Source organism: Heteronotia binoei, chromosome 2, assembly GCF_032191835.1.
Source record: "Heteronotia binoei isolate CCM8104 ecotype False Entrance Well chromosome 2, APGP_CSIRO_Hbin_v1, whole genome shotgun sequence".
NCBI classification, from domain to species: domain Eukaryota; kingdom Metazoa; phylum Chordata; class Lepidosauria; order Squamata; family Gekkonidae; genus Heteronotia; species Heteronotia binoei.
The window spans coordinates 197,549,881-197,569,828 of NC_083224.1; the positions used below are offsets into that span (position 1 = coordinate 197,549,881).

At 51.5% G+C, this 19,948-nt stretch overlaps 1 protein-coding gene across 1 annotated transcript in view; it reads right to left on the bottom strand.

The window, feature by feature from the left end:
* Window positions 1-1,197: 1,197 nt before the first annotated feature.
* LOC132567462 (semaphorin-4E-like) overlaps window positions 1,198-19,948 on the bottom strand; it is a 46,836-nt gene continuing 28,085 nt past the window's right edge. Inside the window, exons 8-13 of the mRNA XM_060233137.1 lie at window positions 11,408-11,586; window positions 10,060-10,216; window positions 7,031-7,257; window positions 6,460-6,571; window positions 4,570-4,736; window positions 1,198-1,363 (exon numbers count right to left, since the gene is read on the bottom strand). Coding sequence (XP_060089120.1) covers window positions 1,198-1,363; window positions 4,570-4,736; window positions 6,460-6,571; window positions 7,031-7,257; window positions 10,060-10,216; window positions 11,408-11,586 — 1,008 coding nt within the window. The remainder of the gene's footprint in view (window positions 1,364-4,569; window positions 4,737-6,459; window positions 6,572-7,030; window positions 7,258-10,059; window positions 10,217-11,407; window positions 11,587-19,948) is intronic.

Here is a 19,948-nt window from a genome sequence, read left to right on the forward strand (position 1 = left end):
GTTGCTTTGACGTTCCACAAGGGTTTTGCTTCCCCCTAGGCAGGGGTTGATTCGATATAAAAGGTCAAGGTAGTGCCCTGTGCAAGCACCGGTCGTTTCTGACTCTGGGGTGACGTTGCTTTCACAATGTTTTCACAGCAGACTTCTTATGGAGTGGTTTGCCATTGCCTTCCCCAGTCATATACACTCCGTTCCCCTCCCCCCTCCAGCAAGCTAGGTACTCCTTTCACCAACCTCGGAAGGATGGAAGGCTGAGTCAACCTTGAGCCTGCTACCTGAACCCAGCTTCCACTGGGATCGAACTCAGGTCGTGAGCAGAGCTTAGGACTGCAGTACTGCAGCTTTACCACTCTGCACCACGGGGCTCATTTAAAGGTAGTCCCCTGTGCAAGCACCAGTCGTTCTGACTCTGGGGTGACATTGCTTTCACAGCAGACTTTTTACGGGGTGGTTTGCCATTGCCTTCCCCAGTCATCGACACTTACCCCCCAGCAAGCTGGGGACTCCTTTCACCGACCTCGGAAGGATGGAAGGCTGAGTCAACCTTAAGCCTGCTACCTGAAAACCCAGCTTCCACTGGGATCGAACTTAGGTCGTGAGCAGAGCTTAGGACTGCAGTACTGCAGCTTTACCACTCTGCACCACGGGGCTCATTTAAAGGTAGTCCCCTGTGCAAGCACCAGTCGTTCTGACTCTGGGGTGACATTGCTTTCACGGCAGACTTTTTATGGAGTGGTTTGCCATTGCCTTCCCCGGTCATCTACGCTTTCCCCCCCAGCAAGCTGGGTACTCCTTTGACCGACCTCGGAAGGATGGAAGGCTGAGTCAACCTCGAGCCTGCTACCTGAACCCAGCTTCTGCCGGGATCGAACTCAGGTCGTGAGCAGAGCTTAGGACTGCAGTACTGTACGAAAGGGAGTGGAAAGGAAGCAACTTTAACTTTTAAACAGCATTCTCCAAGCTGCCGGCTGGCTTAGCTTGGATAAGCGAGTTAAAGACAGAGGTGCCTTCTCTAAGATGGCCAACGGGGGCTTCGAGAGCCACACCAGATGTGTGAAAGAGCCTGCTGAATGCTAATTTACTGCTCACCCTCCACCTCTACTGTATGTGCAGAGGAAAGCTCATACCTTGAATAAGCCTTTCTCGGTCCTAAAGGTGCCAGTGCACTTAAAACCTTGTTCTTTCATTGCACATCACTCACGCTGCTTTCACCGTGATTAACCTGAACCAAACTTTTAGACACACGGCAATCGCTCGGCACGCCCCCACACCCGCTCCGCTGCAGAAAGCAAAAAAACCCGTTCTCCTACCCTCTTCAGGACACCGAGAGGCATCGCCGTTGCGGAGGCTCTGAATCAAATCCCTCGGGAAAAGGAGAGGAGGGATACAAATAAATACTTAATGGAGGCACTCAAAAGCATTCATCGTAGCTCGACAGTGTCTCGTTCAGCCTTGATTTGTACAGAACAATAACTGAGGGCTTATGTCAAACGAAGACGCTGATGCAACGAGGGAGGCAGCGTGCAGCGTTCCCCGGCGGTGGGATTGGTGTACAAGACTCCTGAAGTGTTTCTCCGACCCTGGGGAGGAAGCCTACAGCTGGAGAGGTGGGGAAGGGCAGGTTTTGCACACAAGAGACTCCAGTCCCATCGGGTCTCCCTGGAGTCTTCAATGAAAAGGAATCTCAGAGCTGTAGGGCTGGAATTCACCGCAGCGGGCCAACAGTTGATGCACAGAAAATGATGATATTGGATTTATATCCCGCCCTATACTCTGAATCTCAGAGTCTCAGAGCGGCCTGCAATCTCCTTTCCCTTCCTCCCCCACAACAGACACCCTGTGAGGTGGGAGGGGCTGAGAGGGCTCTCCCAGAAGCTGCCCTTTCAAGGACAGAGGCTCAGAGCGGCCTACAATCTCCTTTCCCTTCTTCCCCCACAACATTCACCCTGTGAGGTGGGTGCAGTTGACAGAGCTCTCTCAAAAGCTGCCCTTTCAAGGACAGAGGCTCAGAGCAGCCTGCAATCTCCTTTCCCTTCCTCCCCCACAAGAGACACCCAATGAGGTGGGTGGGGCTGAGAGAGCTCTCCCAGAAGCTGCCCTTTCAAGGACAGAGGCTCAGAGCGGCCTACAATCTCCTTTCCCTTCCTCCCCCACAACAGACACCCTGTGAGGCAGGTGGGGCTAAGAGAGCTCTCCCAGAAGCTGCCTTTTCAAGGACAGAGGCTCAGAGTGACCTACAATCTCCTTTCCCTTCCTCCCCCACAACAGACACTTTGTGAGGCGGGTGGGGCTGAGAGAGCTCTCCCAGAAGCTGCCTTTTCAAGGACAGAGTCTCAGGGCGGCCTACAATCTCCTTTCCCTTCTTCCCCCACAAGAGACACCCATTGAGGTGGGTGGGGCTGAGAGAGCTCTCCCAGAAGCTGCCCTTTCAAGGACAGAGGCTCAGAGCAACCTGCAATCTTCTTTCCCTTCCTCCCCCACAAGAGACACCCAATGAGGTGGGTGGGGCTAAGAGAGCTCTCCCAGAAGCTACCTTTTCAAGGACAGAGTCTCAGAGCACCCTGCAATCTCCTTTATCTTCCTCCCCCACAACAGACACTTTGTGAGGCGGGTGGGGCTGAGAGAGCTCTCCCAGAAGCTGCCCTTTCAAGGAGATTTTAGGCCGCTCTGAGCCCCCGTCTTTGAAGTTTGCGGACTCTTATCTGGGAGAACTGGTTTGATTCCCCACTCCTCCACTTGCACCTGCTGAAATGGCCTTGGGTCAGCCGCAGCTCGGGCAGAGCAGTCCTTGAAAGGGCAGCTGCTGTGAGAGCTCTCTCAGCCCCACCCACCTCACAGGGTGTCTGTTGTGGGGGGAGAAGATATAGGAGATTGTAAGCTGCTCTGAGACTCCGATTCAGAGAGAAAGGCGGGGTATAAATCTGCAGTCTTTTCTCTGCCTGCTGCTTTTGCTGCCGCGGTGCACTTTACTTCACTTGATTTGATTTATATCCCGCCCTCCCCGCTGAAGCAGGCTCAGGGCGGCTCACCACAACAAAAGCACAACAGCTAATTAAAATTTCACAGCATCGATACATCCAAATTTAAAATGCAATAGTTAAAACAGTCAGGTGCTAACATCATTTGGCGTTATTTCACTTCCGGTGGCTTCCGCATTACTTAAATCTTCTCCGACCGTAACGGTGACTTAAAGCCAGGTAAAGGCCCACCGGAAGAGAGCGGTCTTACAGGCCTCGCGGAACTGGGCGAGGTCCCACAAGGCTCTCACTTCCTCCGGCAGTTGGTTCCACCAATAGGGGGACTGCTACCGAGAAGACCCTCCCCTCTGGCGCCCTCCTCAGCTCTCCTGGCTCCAGCTGCAGCTAGTGATGCTTTGGCGGCTCAGCCATTATTATTATTATTACCTTTAATTTATACCCTGCCCTCTCTGCGAGAGGCAGTTTGGTGTAGTGGTTAAGTGTGCGGACTCTTATCTGGGAGAACTGGGTTTGATTCCCAACTTCTCCATTTGCAGCTGCTGGAATGGCCTTGGGTCAGCTATAGCTCTGGCAGAGGTTGTCCTTGAAAGGGTAGCTGCTGTGGGAGCCCTCTCAGCCTCACCCACCTCACAGGGTGTCTGTTGTGGGGGAGGAAGGGAAAGGAGATTGTGAGCCGCTCTGAGACTCTGAAATTCAGAGTGGCGGGAGGGATATAAATTCAGTATCTTCTTCATGAGAGCCATTTTGGTGTAGTGGTTAAGTCTCTTATCTGGGAGAACCGGGTTTGATTCCCCACTCCTGCACTTGCAGCTGCTGGAATGGCCTTGGGTCAGCCATAGCTCTGGCAGAGGTTGTCCTTGAAAGGGCAGCTGCTGGGTGAGCCCTCTTAGCCCCACCCACCTCGCAGGGTGTCTGTTGCGCGGGAGGGAGATAAAGAATTAGGGCTGCCAATCCCCAGGTGGGGGCAGGGGATCCCCCGGGTTGGAGGCCCTCCCCCCGCTTCAGGGTCATAACAAAGCGGGGGGAGGGGAGGGAAATGTCTGCTGGGAACTCTGTTATTGCCTATGGAGATTTATTCCCATAGAAAATCATCGAGAATTGATCCGCAGGTTTCTGGGGCTCTGGGGGGGGCTGTTTTTGGGGGTAGAGGCACCAAATTTTCAGTATAGCATCTAATGCCTCTCCCCAAAATACCCCCCAAGTTTCAAAAAGATTGGACCAGGGGGTCCAATTCTATGAGCCCCAAAAGAAGGTGCCCCTATCCTTCGTTCTTTCCTATGGAAGGAAGGCATTGAAAAGGTGTGCCGTCCCTTTCAATGTGATGGCCAGAACTCCCTTTGGAGTTCAATGATGCTTGCCACAGCCTTGATCTTGGCTCCACCCCTAATGTCTCCCGGCTCCGCCCCCAAAGTCTCCTGGCTCCACCCCCAAAGCCCCCAGATATTTCTTGAATTGGACTTGGCAACCCTACCCGGAATTGACTTTGCAGAGCCGTTGCCAAGATGACATAGTCACAGAAGGCTAAAAAAAAAACAAACCTGCCTGATAAGCACAGTTATTATCCACACTTCGTCATTGTTACGTGACTTACTGTGAACTCCGGGGCTGGCCGGCCGCGTGGACGCAGCTGCGAAGAGGCAAGGACCACGCGCAGTAAGGATCTCTGGCCAGGACGCAATCGAAGCAGCACCGATACCGGGCGCAGGTTGCCACAGGAAGCTGCACAAGCCGAGAGGCAGACCCTGCGTACAAAAGGCCCTGGAAAGAACACAGTGTCCAGCTGTTAACTTTCCCCCCTGCATTCGTGTAGTGTATCAGTAAATAAAAGCCCCCCACAGAGGCAACAGGGCTGTCCCAGAAGCCTCCAGCGCCCGGCGCGGAACCTCCCGCCAATCAACAGCTACGGTGGGAAGTTCAACAGGTCGGGATTGGCCTGACCTGTCCAGTAGGCTGTACCGGGAATTGTATATAAGCGGGGCCCGGCCCGCATGCTCTCTCTCTTGCAACGTGCTCCTAATAAACTATGTTGCCCTGCTCTCGTCTCCGCTTTGAGTACGTTACAATTCGTTCATTCGTTTTATTGGATTTATACCCTGCCCTCCCCACTGAAGCGGGCTCACAACACATAAAAAAGGTAAAGGTAAACACATAAAAAAGGTAAAAAAGGTCCCCTGTGCAAGCACCAGTCGTTTCCAATTCTGGGGTGACGTCGCGTCACGACGTTTTCGTGGCAGACTTTTTTACGGAGTGCTCTGCCCTCGCCTTCCCCGGTCCTCTACGCTTTCCCCCCAGCGAGCTGAGGACAAATTTGACCGGCTGCGGAAGGATGGAAGGCTGAGTCGACCTCGAGCCGGCTACCTGAACCCAGCTTCCGCAAGGGATCGAACTCAGGTCGTGAGCAGAGAGCTAGCCTGCGGTACTGCAGCTTTACCACTCTGCTCCACGGGGCTCTCTTCCCAACGCATCACTTAATGATAAAAAACCTTTACGTTAAAAGCATGAAACAGTTTAAAATAATTTGGTGCTAATTTCGATACAGATTTAAGATGGCGTTCAGTGATCGTAAGCATCCATTGGATGTAGCGTCTCGGTGGTGGCGGTCAGCATTGGAGGTAAACGCTAACGGAAGCAGTGTCATCTTGCGAGCCTTGCGGAACTGGGCAAGGCCCCGCAAGACTCTGATCTCCTCAGGCAGCTGGTTCCACCAATGTAGGCTTCCCAATCCCCAGGTCCCAGAGGGGGATCCCCTGGTTTTACAGGCTTCCCCCCTCCCCCAGCCAGCTGGCCTGCAGGGGAAGTCCCGCCCCCAGAGCCATCATGTACCTCCATGAACGATTCCCATAGGGAATTATGGGGAATTGAGCCGTGGGTACCAGGGGCTCTGGAGGGGCTGTTTTTTGTGATAGAGGCACCAAATTTTCAGTATAGCATCTAGTGCCTCTCCCCAAAATACCTCCCAAGTTTCAAAAAGTTTGGACCAGGGGGTCCAATTCTATGAGCCCCAAAAGATGGTGCCCCTATCCTTCATTATTTCCTATGGAAGGAAGGCATTGAAAAGGTGTGCCGTCCCTTGAAATGTGATGGCCAGAACTCCCTTGGAGTTCAATTATGCTTATCACACCCTTGATCTTGGCTCCACCCCTAATGTCTCCTGGCTCCACCCCCAAAGTCTCCTGGCTCCACCCCCAAAGTCCCCAGATATTTCTTGAATTGGACTTGGCAACCCTACACCAATGAGGGGCAGCAACTGAGAAGGCTCCGTCTCATGTTGTTTTCAGTCTTGCCTCCCTCGGCCCAGGGATTGATACTAAGTTTTGTGTTCCCGATCTAAGTACCCTCCGGGGAACATGTGGGGAGAGACGGCCCCCTAAGGTAAGCAAGTCCTCAGCCATGTGGGAAAAAAAGCTGTACAAATGGGAAATGAGTTTAGGGAGAGAAAGAGAAGGGTCTTGCGCTATACAGGCTGAGGCAGACGTGATACCTTTTTGGGAACCAGCTTCAGTGTCTGCACAGGCTCTGGGGATGGGAAAAGCTGTATCTCTTCTATGATGATCGTCTCCCCGTGGCAGCTGAGAGCCTTATGCAAGTAGCCGCTGTCTGAGCAAAAACAAAACGTAGATTTTTAAATCCCGTGTCAAGGTAGTAGAGCGGGGGGGTGCCCAAACTTGCTTAATGTCAGAGCCACATAGAATAAATCTCAGATGTTTGAAAGCCCGCAAGACATGAACGTCAGATGTTGGAGAGCCACAAGGAAGGAAGGAGGAAGGAAGGGAGGGAGGAAGGGAGGAAAATAGAGGGGAGAGAGGGGATGGAGAGAGAGTGGAAAGAAAGCAACTTTAAATACATTCCCCAAGCCACCAGCTGGCTTGGCTTGGAGAAGTGATTTAGAGAAATGCCTTCTCCAAGCTGGCTGTTGGGGCAGTGGGGGCTTGGAGAGCCACACAATATTTGTGAAAGAGCCACATGTGGCTCCCGAGCCACAGTTTGGCCACCCCTGAAATAGAGAGACAGATATTTAAATAATTATATGAGGAATGGGTACGGAAACCCACTTGCCTGTCCCTAGGAAAAGGATGTTGTACGATGAATTATCCAAGCCAACGGCTCGGTCTACCGTGAGCCGTGTATATTTTGTGCCTCTTTTCAGCAGCACCGGCCGACGGCCGATCGGGGTCACAGTGTCGTCCAGTAGGGGTTGGTCTCTGGCAAACTGCAGGACTTGATCCGGCAAGTCGAGAGAAGAGTTGTATCCCTGATTGTGGGCAGAAACGTCAATGCACTGGAAAACAAGAGAAAGTGAGAGCTTGGTAGAACATGCAAAGTGGCGGTGTGGGAGACACCAGGGCTTTTTTTTTTGCAGCAGGAGCTCCTTTGCATATTAGGCCAAACCCCCTGATGTAGCCAATCCCCCAAGACCTTACACTAGGCCCTGTAAGAAGAGCCCAGTAAGCTCCAGAAGGATTGGCTACATCAGGGGGTGTGGCCTAATAGGCAAAGAAGTATCAGAGCGGCCTACAAACTCCTTTCCCCTCCTCCCCCACAACAGACACCCTGTGAGGTGGGTGGGGCTGAGAGACCTCTCCCAGAAGCTGCCCTTTCAAGGACAGAGTCTCAGAGTGGCCTACAATCTCCTTTCTCTTCCTCCCCTACACCCTGTGAGGTGGGTAGGGTTGCCAATCCCCAGCTGCAAGCAGGGGATCCCCTGGTTTGGAGGCCCTCCCCCCGCTTCAGGGTCATCAGAAAGGGGGGGGAGGGGAGGGAAATGTCTGCTGGGAACTCTGTTATTCCCTATGGAGATTTATTCCCATAGAAAATAATGGAGAATTGATCCGTGGGTATCTGGGGCTTTAGGAGGGACGTTTGTTGGGGTAGAGGCACCAAATTTTCAGTATAGCATCTAGTGCCTCTCCCCAAAATACCCCCCAAGTTTCAAAACGATTGGACCAGGGGGTCCAATTCTATGAGCCCCAAAAGAAGGTTCCCCTATCCTTCATTATTTCCTATGGAAGGAAGGCATTGAAAAGGTGTGCCGTCCCTTTAAATGTGATGGCCAGAACTCCCTTTGGAGTTCAATTATGCTTGTTACTGCCTTGATCTTGGCTCCACCCCCAAAGTCTCCTGGCTCCACCCCCAAAGTCCCCAGATATTTCTTAAATTGGACTTCGCAACAGATCAATTCTCCATTGTACCCTATTGAAATTGGTCTCCAATAGGGAATAATGGAGTGCCCTCCATTATTCCCTCCAATAGGGAATAATGGAGTGCCCAGCAGACATTTCCCTCCCACCACACTAGGGTTGCCAGTCTCCAGGTGGGTCCTTGAAATACATCATATTTGTTCATAAACAACCTGTATTAGAGTTTGGTTATTTATATTGTCAAGGTCTTTCCTTCAGGAAGCCTCAGTGCTTGCATCATCCAGTTTGCTGGAAGAGTATCGTAGCCAGCAATGGAGTGGGAGACTTTGCTATGCTTCTAGTAAAAGGAACTGGCTTGCTCCCTTGCAATATACAGCTTAAGTGGAAGATACCGTAATACTGACCAAGTGGGAACACGGAACGCGGCGTCTATTATATTATTAACTAGTCACGTGTATGCTGTATCAGTTAATCACTACGGGCTCTGTTTATAGGGATTCAGCTGCGTTCTATGGTTGTCAATGTGAACTTTTGTGTCAAATACATTGAGTCTGAAGCAGTTTTATATTTAAAAAGCATGCAAACATATTTAAAAATTATTTTAAAAGTCCGGTAGCCTATTCATATCACAGACGTGTATTTTGCTTTTGGCATAAATCCCCAGGTGGGGACAGGGGATCCCTCAGTTTGGAGGCCCTCCCCCCGCTTCAGGGTCATCAGAGAGCGGGGGAGGGGCGGGAAATATCTGCTGGGCACTCCATTATTCTCTATGGCAGGGGTCCTCAAACTACGGCCCGCGGGACAGATGCAGCCCGCTGAGGACGTTTATGCGGCCCGCCGGGTTATGGCAAAAACAGACCGGAAGTGACGTTCGACCTAAACTCGCGTTAGCAACGCACACTTCCGGCACTGGGCTGAGGCGGCAGAGACAGAGTGTGAGGTGATACCGAGGTGAGGTGAGTTCCCAGGCCAGGGTGTGTGGTGTGGGGAAGGGAGAGAGATGCAGAAGACGGAGAACTGACGGCCCGCGGCCTTGTACAGTAACGGCAGTCCGGCCCTCCAACAGTCTGAGGGACAGTGAACTGGCCCCCTATTTAAAAAGTTTGAGGACCCCTGCTCTATGGCGACCAATTCCCATAGAGTATAATGGAAAATTAATCCACGGGTATCTGGGGCTCTGGGAGGAGCTGTTGTTTGAGGTAGAGACGCCGAATTTGCAGCACAGCATCCAGTGCCTCTCCTCAAAGCCTCTTCCAAGTTTCAAAAAGATTGAACCAGGGGGTCCAATTCTAGGAGCCCGCAAGGAAGGCGTCCCTATCCATTGTTTCCAATTGAGGGAAGGCTTTTAAACGGCGTGCAGTCCCTTTAAATGTGATGACTGACCAGAACTCCCTTTGGAGTTCAGTTACGCTTGACACACCCATGCTCCTGGCTCCACCCCCAATGTCTCCTGGCTCCACCCCCAAAGTCCCCAGCTATTTCTTGAATTGGACTTGGCAACCCTACCCCCCCACTTTCTGATGACCTGGGGATCCCCTGCCCCAACAGGGGACTGGCGACCTAACTCCATGGGATCCAGGGAATTGGGCAAAGGAAGCTCTGGCTCTTCTTTCCTTCCTCAGGGGAGCAGGAGGGGGAGGAGTCTCAGCCAATAGAAGGAAGAGAGGCTTGACTCAACAGCTCTGCTGTGCAATTGAGAGAGCTTGCCAAAGCAAGCTCTGCCTCTTCCCCGCCCCTTCCTCCCCAAGGAAGGAGCCTCAGCCAATGGAGAAGATAGAGGTTTTGCTCTGTAGTTCCTGGGCAATTGAGCAAGCCTTGCAAAGCAAGCTGTGAAGCAGAAGGAAGCAAGAGTGGGGGATGTAAGGAGGTTCTTCTGCAGTGGTTCAGGACTTCCCTGCCCTTCCCTCCCCACGCAGCTGTCCACCGGGGCAAAGGAGGCTTACGCCGCCAGGGCGAGGGGACGGCACATCTCCCCTGTGCGGCACCCAGTTCACGTGGGAACAGTCCAAGGAGAGGGGGACTTTGTAGCTTCCTTTCAGAAAGACGTCTCGGATGGTTCCCAGGCTGAAGGCGCAAACTGCCGAAATGTCCAGCTTTCCCCTTTTATCAAAAAAGAAAGCGGGGGAGGGGAGGGAGAGCGGATTTAGCCATTTTCCAGATTGCTCTAATGTTCCACTTTCATTCCTCTGTCGCCATTTTTTTTGTGTGTCCAGACAACTTCGTTAACATCTCTGTGCTGTGCCAGCTCTTCCACATTCCATGCCCCCCCATTCTTTCCTAAACTAGTTTTCCAAGTAGAAGAGATGATGATGATATTGGATTTATATCCTGCCCGCCACTCCAAATCTCACAGTCTCAGAGCGGTCACAATCTCCTTTTACCTCCCACCCCCACACACAACAGACACCCTGTGAGGCAGGTGGGACTGAGAGCTCTACCATAAGCTGCCCTTTCAAGGACAGAGTCTCAGAGCGGCCTACAATTTCCTTTCCCTTCCTCCCCCACAACAGACACCCTGTGAGGCAGGTGGGGCTGAGAGAGCTCTCCCAGAAGCTGCTCTTTCAAGGAAAGAGACTCAGAGCAGCTTACAATCTCCTTTCCCTTTCTCCCCCACAATAAACACCCTGTGAGGCGAGTGGGGCTGAGAGAGCTCTTCCAGAAGCTGCCCTTTCAAGGAAAGAGACTCAGAGCAGCTTACAATCTCCTTTCTCTTTCTCCCCCACAATAAACATCCTGTGAGGCGAGTGGGGCTGAGAGAGCTCGCCCAGAAGCTGCCCTTTCAAGGACAGAGCCTCAGAGCAGCCTACAACCTCCTTTCCCTTCCTCCCTCACAACAGACACCCCGTGAGGCAGGTGGGGCTGAGAGAGCTCTCCCAGAAGCTGCCCTTTCAAGGACAGAGCCTCAGAGCAGCCTACAATCTCCTTTCCCTTCCTCCCCCACAACAGACACCTTGTGAGGCAGGTGGGGCTGAGAGAGCTCTCCCAAAAGCTGCCCTTTCAAGGACAACTCCTGCGATAGCTATGGCTGACCCAAGGCCATTCCAGCAGGTGCAAGGAATCAAACCCAGTTCTCCCAGATAAGAGTCCGCACACTTAACCACTACACCAAACTGTCTCACAAACTTGCGGATTCCTCCTTTCATTTTTTCCCCCCAAGGACAGAGACTGAGCACCCCCAACTTTCTCGTCCTTATTTCACACTGCACCGCTCACTGTAACGGTTCCGCCTTGTGTCGAGCAGATGCCTTCGCTACCCGGCTGAAACGGATTTTTGACAAAGAAACATCTTACCACTGCTGTGTAAAAATCCCATAAAAGATGGTCTCGTGCCCATCCTCGGCAGCTTTGAGCGCTAAGACGTCCTGGACGACGTTGAACTGGAAATCCAGTTCAGGGACAGAACAAACAAGGGTGGACTTTAAAAACGACGTCCATCTGTTTTTCAATACACGCCTGCCTCCAAGATCGCTCTGCGTTTGGAAGAAATATCCTTTTCGGTGCTCTGTTCGAGGGAGCCTGATTTGCAGGCAGGCAGGGGTCGTTTTGTGGGGAAATAGGTGGCGGAGCTCATTAGCATAACTCATTAGCATATGCCGCCAGCCCTCGGCCAAAAGCAACCCGACGCAAGGAAGGAAAGCCCCGGGTGAGCGAGGCCTGGTTGGGCTAGCTAGGGATCCAGCCAGCCCAAGCAGGCCTCGCTTGCCCAGGGCTCTCCTAAGCTGCCCCCCCCCAAGTCAAAAGGCCAGCAAGCCACCCAAAATCACATAAGAAGTGGAGAAGTGGCGTAGGCTTCTGTAGGGATTAATGGGGGCTGCTGGGGGTGTGGCAAAGCCCCTGGGGGCTGGCTGGCTGCCTGCTCTCCTGATCCAAGATTGTTATAGGGTTGCCAATCCCCAGGTTGGGGCAGGAGATCCCCCGGTTTGGAAGCCCCCCCTCCATTTCAGGATCATCAGAAAGAAGGGGGAGGGGAGGGAAGTGTCTGCTGGGAACTCCATTATTCCCTAGGGAGACCGATTCCCATAGGAAATAATGGGAGAATTGATCCGCAGGTATCTGGGGCTCTCGGAGGGCTGCTTATTGAAGTAGAGGCACCAATTTTTCAGTGTAGCATCCAGTGCCTCTCCCCAAAATATCCCCCGAGTTTCAAAAAGATCGGACCAGGGTGTCCAATTCTACGAGCCCCCAAAGAAGGTGCCCCTACCCTTCATTATTTCCTACGGAAGGAAGGCATTTTAAAAGGCGTGCGGTCCCTTCCAATGCGATGGCCAGAACTCCCTTTGGAGTTCATTTATTATTGTCGCACCCTTGCTCCTGGCTCCGCCCCCCAATGTCTCATGGCTCCACCCCCAAAGTCTTCTGGCTCCACCGCCGAAGTCCCCAGATATTTCTTGAATTGGACTTGGCAACCCTACCTAATCCAGGGATTGTTATGCAGCTGCACCTCCTATTCAATGGAGAAGGTAGGTGGGGAGGAGGAGGGGGAGCCCTCAGAAAGGTTCAGGAGCTGCGCTCCGGTGAGCTCCGGCTGAATCTGAGGCCTGCATGCAGGAATGCTGGATCCTGGCCCTGCTAGCCCAATTTCATCGAATCCTGGCTAAGCAGGATAGGCCCTGGCTAGTCTTCGGATGCGAGACCACCAAGGAATACCAGGGCTGGCATGCAGAGGCAGGCAATGGCAGAAATCGCCGATGAATGTCTGCTGCCTTGAAAATCCTACGGGGTCACCATGCAGCATACATCAGCTGTGAGCAGTGCTGCCTCTAAGCCAGGGGTGGCCAACGGTAGCGCTCCAGATGTTTTTGCCTACAACTCCCATCAGCCCCAGCCAGCATGGCCAACGGCTGGGGTTGATGGGAATTGTAGGCAAAAAAACCCCCATCTGGAGTGCTACCGTTGGCCACCCCTGCTCTAAGGCAAGTTAGTGAGAGCTACAATAACACAGGCACCAGTGTAGGAGAGCCGGTAGCAGAGATTTGTGAAGGCATGCGTGGATCCGTGAACGAATTCAGTGCACTGTGGCTCCAGTAAAAGCAGGATTGAGAGAAGGCTGACGAAGGGTTACTCCTACGAAACCGTAAATAATCCAGGAAATACGGTCTTTGTTCTGTCTAAGAGAAATTGTACAGAAGGACTCCCCCAACTCCACCCGAGGTCCGGACTGCAAAAAGCAGCAGAAAGCAACGGCTCTAAGACCTTGACAAGGAAAATGGACTGGGGGAGCGACTGCGTTCAAATGCTTTGCTGCACGTGTTGTTTTGTATTGCACTAAATGCTTATTTACACACTTTACGTGTGAGAGCAATAATTCAACCGGTGCAGTTTTGAAGTTAGCGAGAACTGGCTCACAGTTTTTTAGCTTCCGGCTCACACTTTTTTGTTTCAGCTTGAGAAGCACGGCCCCAGCACAAAGTCATCGATGCTGCAGCCAAATGGCTCTCTCGCAAGTGTAATGCCAGTAGCTCATGAAGTTGAATTTTTGCTCACACGCACAGCTTAGAGCAGGGGTGTCAAACTCATTTGTTATGAGGGCCGAATCGGACATCAATGAGCTACTTATCGAACCGGGCTGGGCCATGTGTGTACCTATTTAAGATTAGGGAGTAGAGACATGAACTTTATAAAGGAAACAGACAAACACAATTAAAGATTTAAAAAACCCCTTAAAATATGCTTAAAACATTTGCACTCATTGGCTACTGAGCCAAGCCGCGCTTCCTTTTATTGGCTGAGGCTCCTCCCCCTCCTCATCCCCTGAGGAAGGAAGGAAAGAAGCAAGAGCTTCCTTTGCCCAGTTCCCTGGATCCCATGAGAGAGCTACAAAGAAAGCATTTTTCTCACGGGATCCAGGGAACTGAGCAAAGGAAGCTCTTGCTTCTTTCCTTCCTTCTTCAGGGGATGAGGAGGGGGAGGAGCCTCAGCCAATAGAAGGAAGCACGGCTTGGCTCAGTAGCTCCGCTGTGTGATTGAGAGAGCCTGGCAAAGCAAGCTCTGCCTCTCCCCCTTCCTCCCCAAGGGAGGAGTCTCAGCCAATGGAGAAAACAGACTTTGCTCTGTAGCTCCTGTGCAATTGAGCAAGCCTGGCAAAGCAAGCTATGATGCAGAGGGAAGAAAGATAGACAGAGAAGGAAGCAGATGACAGCCAGTTGCTCGGGGGGGCTGATAGAAGCCCTCCGGGGGCCTGATTCAGCCGTCAGGCCGTATGTTTGACACCCCTGGCTTAGAAGAAGAATTGATTGATGGCAAACTAACAAACAAAAATGGCAGACCCAGAAGAACTACAGGATGAGCCTAGGGTTGTCAAGTCCAATTCAAGAAATACCTGGGGACTTTGGGGGCGTAGCCAGGAACAAGATTGTGACAAGCATAACTGAACTCCAAAGAGAGTTCTAGCCGGCGGCCATCACCTTTAAAGGGACCACACACCTTGTAAATGCCTCCAATGGAAATAATGAAGGATGGGGGCACCTTCTTTCGGGGCTCATAGAATTGGATCCCCCCTGGTCCAATCCTTTCGAGGAGAGGCACCGGATGCCATGCTGCAAATCTGGTGCCTCTACCTCAAAAAACAGCCCCACCCTCCAGAGTCCCAGATACCCGCAGATGAATTCTCCATTATACCCTATGGGAATAGGTCTCCATAGGGAATAATGGAGTGCCAACAGACACTTCCCTCCCCCACTCCACTTTCTGATGACCCTAAAGCAAGGGGAGAGCTTCCAAACCGGGGGATCTCCCTGCCCCCACCTGGGGATCGTGCAACCCACAAAAAGAATCACGGCAATTATAGGCAGAGAAATCCAAAGCACAAGGCTTTCCGTGAAAACCAGCCTCCGTACCACAGCACAAAGATCTTCACCGTGTGACTGAAGGGTTTTTGCAGCTCGAAGAAGCTTGTGCGAAACAAGGGTTCCAGTACGACCTTGTTCTTTTCAACCTTTTGGATTGCTGGCTGCATAGATTGAGAGACACTGATCATCTGCACAACTATTTCACCAGGATTCCTTATTTCAGCAGGATTCCTTGAAATGAACTGAGCAATGATTGCCTTAAAGACTGGATTGATTCTTGGTGAACACGTTCTCTATTTTGTTAAGGACTAATTGTATAGTCTTTCATGAACTAATATATGCTTTTGTATTCTTGTATTGTTTAGTGAGTTTGTTGGTTGTACGGAGGCTGGTTTTCACGGAAAGCCTTGTGCGTCTCCAAAAAAGGGTCCAGGCAAACAGGTGTGGAAAACCTCAGCTTGAGACCCTGGAGAGCCGCAGCCAGTTTGAGTAGACAATACTGACTTTAGGGAGGGACAGTGGCTCAGTGGCAGAGCATCGGCTTCATAAGCAGAAGGTCCCAGGCTCAATCCCCGGCATCTCCAACTCAAAAGGGTCCAGGCAGTAGGTGATGAAGATGGAGGGAAGGTGGCTCAGTGGTAGAGCATCTGCTTGGGAAGCAGAAGGTCCCAGGTTCAGTCCCCGGCATCTCCAACTCAAAAGGGTCCAGGCAGTAGGTGATGGAGATGGAGGGACGGTGGCTCAGTGGTAGAGCATCTGCTTGGTAAGCAGAAGGTCCCAGGTTCAATCCCCGGCATCTCCAACTAAAAAGGGTCCAGGCAGTAGGTGATGGAGATGGAGGGACGGTGGCTCAGTGGTAGAGCATCTGCTTGGTAAGCAGAAGGTCCCAGGTTCAATCCCCGGCATCTCCAACTAAAAAGGGTCCAGGCAAGTAGGCGTGAAAAACCTCCGCTTGAGACCCTGGAGAGCCGCTGCCAGTCTGAGTAGACGACTTTGATGGACCAAGGGGGGTCTGATTCAGTAGAAGGCAGCTTCAGATGTTTGGATTTCTCTGCCCACCTGGGGATTGGCAACCCTAAATTAGCATCAGTGGTTGATCACCAGGACAACAGGTCCGAAAGAGGGGCAAATGCCCTGATCTCTGTTTTTTAGGCAGAGCTGGGAAATGAACCAAGAAAGCTGGCTACAAACCCCAACGACAACCTGCATGGAACCCCAGCATTGTTTCTTCTGCTTCACAGAGTGGGAGGTATGAGAGAAAGAGTCTTGGATAAGGCTGGCTTATGTGACTAGGGTTGCTAGGTCCAATTCAAGAAATATCTGGGGACTTCAGGGGTGGAGCCAGGAGACTTTGGGGGTGGAGCCAGGAGACATTGGGGGCGGAGCCAGGAGCAAGGGTGCGACAAGCATAATTGAACTCCAAAGGGAGTTCTGGCCATCACATTGAAAGGGACAGCACACCTTTTCAATTCCTTCCTTCCATAGGAAATCATGAAGGATAGGGGCACCTTCTTTTGGGGCTCATAGAATTGGACCCTCTGGTCCAATCTTTTTGAAACTTGGGGGGTATTTTGGGGAGAGGCACTGGATGCTATACTGAAAATATGGTGCCTCTACCTTAAAAAACAGCCCTTCCAGAGCCCCCGATACCTGCGGATCAATTCCCCATTATTCCTTATAGGAATCGCTCTCCATAGGGAATAAAGATTGCCCAGTAGACATTTCCCTCCCCTCCGCCGCTTTCTGATGACCCAAAAGCGGGGGGAGGGAGGGCCTCCAAACCTGGAGATTGGCAACCCTCTCTGTCTCTCTCTCTCTCACACACACACACTTATTGGGTCTGGTTCCTCCACAACGACATCTGAAAAGAACAGGGGCTACGCTGCTCTCTCTCTCTCCCTCACACACACACGTTTTGAAACAGACCCGTTAGCAGATTTCTAAACCTGCCCAAGATCTGGAGCTGCATGGTGGATGAGGGGGTGGGGTTTTCCCCGCCAGCCAGCTGGCTGGGGGTGGGGGGGGGGAAGCCTGTAAAACCGGGGGATCCCCCGCTGGGACCTGGGGATTGGGAAGCCTATGTGACTGAGGCAAAATTTTTACCCTCTCATTTGCTACGGTACATCAGCTTTAAATTAGGGACCCAAAGGCTACGATCACACACACAAAACAATGCACTTTCAATCCAGTTTCAATGCACTTTCCCACTGGATTTTACTGGCAAAATCCACTTGGAAAGCGCATTGAAACTGGATTGAAAGTGCATTGTTTTGTGTGTGTGATCACAGCCAGAGAGATCCTTCAGATATTGAGGCACCAACGTCTTTCTAAACCCCCACAGAGCAGGGCGAAGCAATGGCGGGGGAACGTTAGTTTGTGTTCACTTAGCGGTTTTAGGTCCTTGGACCATTTTTAAATATTGCATGGGATGGAGAAAGTAAAGAAAGAAGTCCTTTTCTCCCTTTTTCGCAATATGAGAACTCGTGAACATTCAATGAAATTGCTGAGCAGTCGGGTTAGAACGGATAAAAGGAAGTCCTTCTTCACACAAAGGGTGATTCACATGTGGAATTCACTGCCACAGGAGGTGGTGGCGGCTGCAAGCACAGCCAGCTTCAAGACGGGATTGGATAAACATATGGAGCAGAGGTCCATCAGTGGCTATTAACCACAGTGTATTGTTGGAACTCTCTGTCTGGGGCAGTGATGCTCTGTATTCTTGGTGCTTGGGGGGGCACAGTGGGAGGGCTTCTAGTGTCCTGGCCCCACTGGTGGACCTGCTGATGACACCTGGGGTTTTTTGGCCACTGTGTGACACAGAGCGTTGGACTGGATGGCCTGATCCAACATGGCTTCTCTGATGTTCTTCTGTCTGGGGCAGTAATGCTCTGTATTCTTGGTGCTTGGGGGGAGCGCAACAGTGGGAGGGCTTCTAGTGTCCTGGCCCCGCTGATGGACCTCCTGATGGCACCTGGGGTTTTTGGCCACTTTGTGACACAGAGTGTTGGACTGGATGGGCCATTGGCCTGATCCAGCAGGGCTTCTCTCATGTTCTTATGTGACACAGAGTGTTGGACTGGATGGGCCATTGGCCTGATCCAGCAGGGCTTCTCTCATGTTCTTATGTGACACAGAGTGTTGGACTGGATGGGCCATTGGCCTGATCCAGCAGGGCTTCTCTCACGTTCTTATGTGACACAGAGTGTTGGACTGGATGGGCCATTGGCCTGATCCAACATGGCTTCTCTTATGTTCTTATGTGACACAGAGTGTTATTTATTATTTATTATTTATTTATTAATTTCATTTATATCCCGCCCTCCCCCACCTTGGCAGGCTCAGGGCGGCTAACAACAATCCATAAAAACACATCATAATAAATAAACCATTAGAATTACAATATAGAACAATATAGGCAATAAAACAGTGTTGGACTGGAGGGGCCACTGGCCTGATCCAACAGGGCTTCTCTTATGTTCTTATGTGACACAGAGTGTTGGACTGGAGGGGCCATTGGCCTGATCCAACATGGCTTCTCTTATGTTCTTATGTGACACAGAGTGTTGGACTGGAGGGGCCACTGGCCTGATCCAACAGGGCTTCTCTTATGTTCTTATGTGACACAGAGTGTTGGACTGGAGGGGCCACTGGCCTGATCCAACATGGCTTCTCTTATGTGACACAGAGTGTTGGACTGGAGGGGTCATTGGCCTGATCCAACATGGCTTCTCTTATGTTCTTATGTGACACAGAGTGTTGGACTGGAGGGGCCACTGGCCTGATCCAACAGGGCTTCTCTTATGTGACACAGAGTGTTGGACTGGATGGGCCATTGGCCTGATCCAACATGGCTTCTCTTATGTTCTTATGTGACAGAGTGTTGGACTGGATGGGCCATAGGCCTGATCCAACATGGCTTCTCTTATGTTCTTATGTGACACAGAGTGTTGGACTGGATGGGCCACTGGCCTGATCCAACAGGGCTTCTCTCATGTTCTTCTGTGACACAGAGTGTTGGACTGGATGGGCCATTGGCCTGATCCAGCAGGGCTTCTCTCACGTTCTTATGTGACACAGAGTGTTGGACTGGATGGGCCATTGGCCTGATCCAGCAGGGCTTCTCTCATGTTCTTATGTGACACAGAGTGTTGGACTGGATGGGCCATTGGCCTGATCCAGCAGGGCTTCTCTCATGTTCTTATGTGACACAGAGTGTTGGACTGGATGGGCCATTGGCCTGATCCAGCAGGGCTTCTCTCACGTTCTTATGTGACACAGAGTGTTGGACTGGATGGGCCATTGGCCTGATCCAACATGGCTTCTCTTATGTTCTTATGTGACACAGAGTGTTATTTATTATTTATTATTTATTATTTATTTATTAATTTCATTTATATCCCGCCCCTCCCCCACCTTGGCAGGCTCAGGGCGGCTAACAACAATCCATAAAAACACATCATAATAAATAAACCATTAGAATTACAATATAGAACAATATAGGCAATAAAACAGTGTTGGACTGGAGGGGCCATTGGCCTGATCCAACAGGGCTTCTCTTATGTTCTTATGTGACACAGAGTGTTGGACTGGAGGGGCCACTGGCCTGATCCAACAGGGCTTCTCTTATGTTCTTATGTGACACAGAGTGTTGGACTGGAGGGGCCACTGGCCTGATCCAACAGGGCTTCTCTTATGTTCTTATGTGACACAGAGTGTTGGACTGGAGGGGCCACTGGCCTGATCCAACAGGGCTTCTCTTATGTTCTTATGTGACACAGAGTGTTGGACTGGAGGGGCCACTGGCCTGATCCAACAGGGCTTCTCTTATGTTCTTATGTGACACAGAGTGTTGGACTGGAGGGGCCATTGGCCTGATCCAACATGGCTTCTCTTATGTTCTTATGTGACACAGAGTGTTGGACTGGAGGGGCCACTGGCCTGATCCAACAGGGCTTCTCTTATGTTCTTATGTGACACAGAGTGTTGGACTGGAGGGGCCACTGGCCTGATCCAACATGGCTTCTCTTATGTGACACAGAGTGTT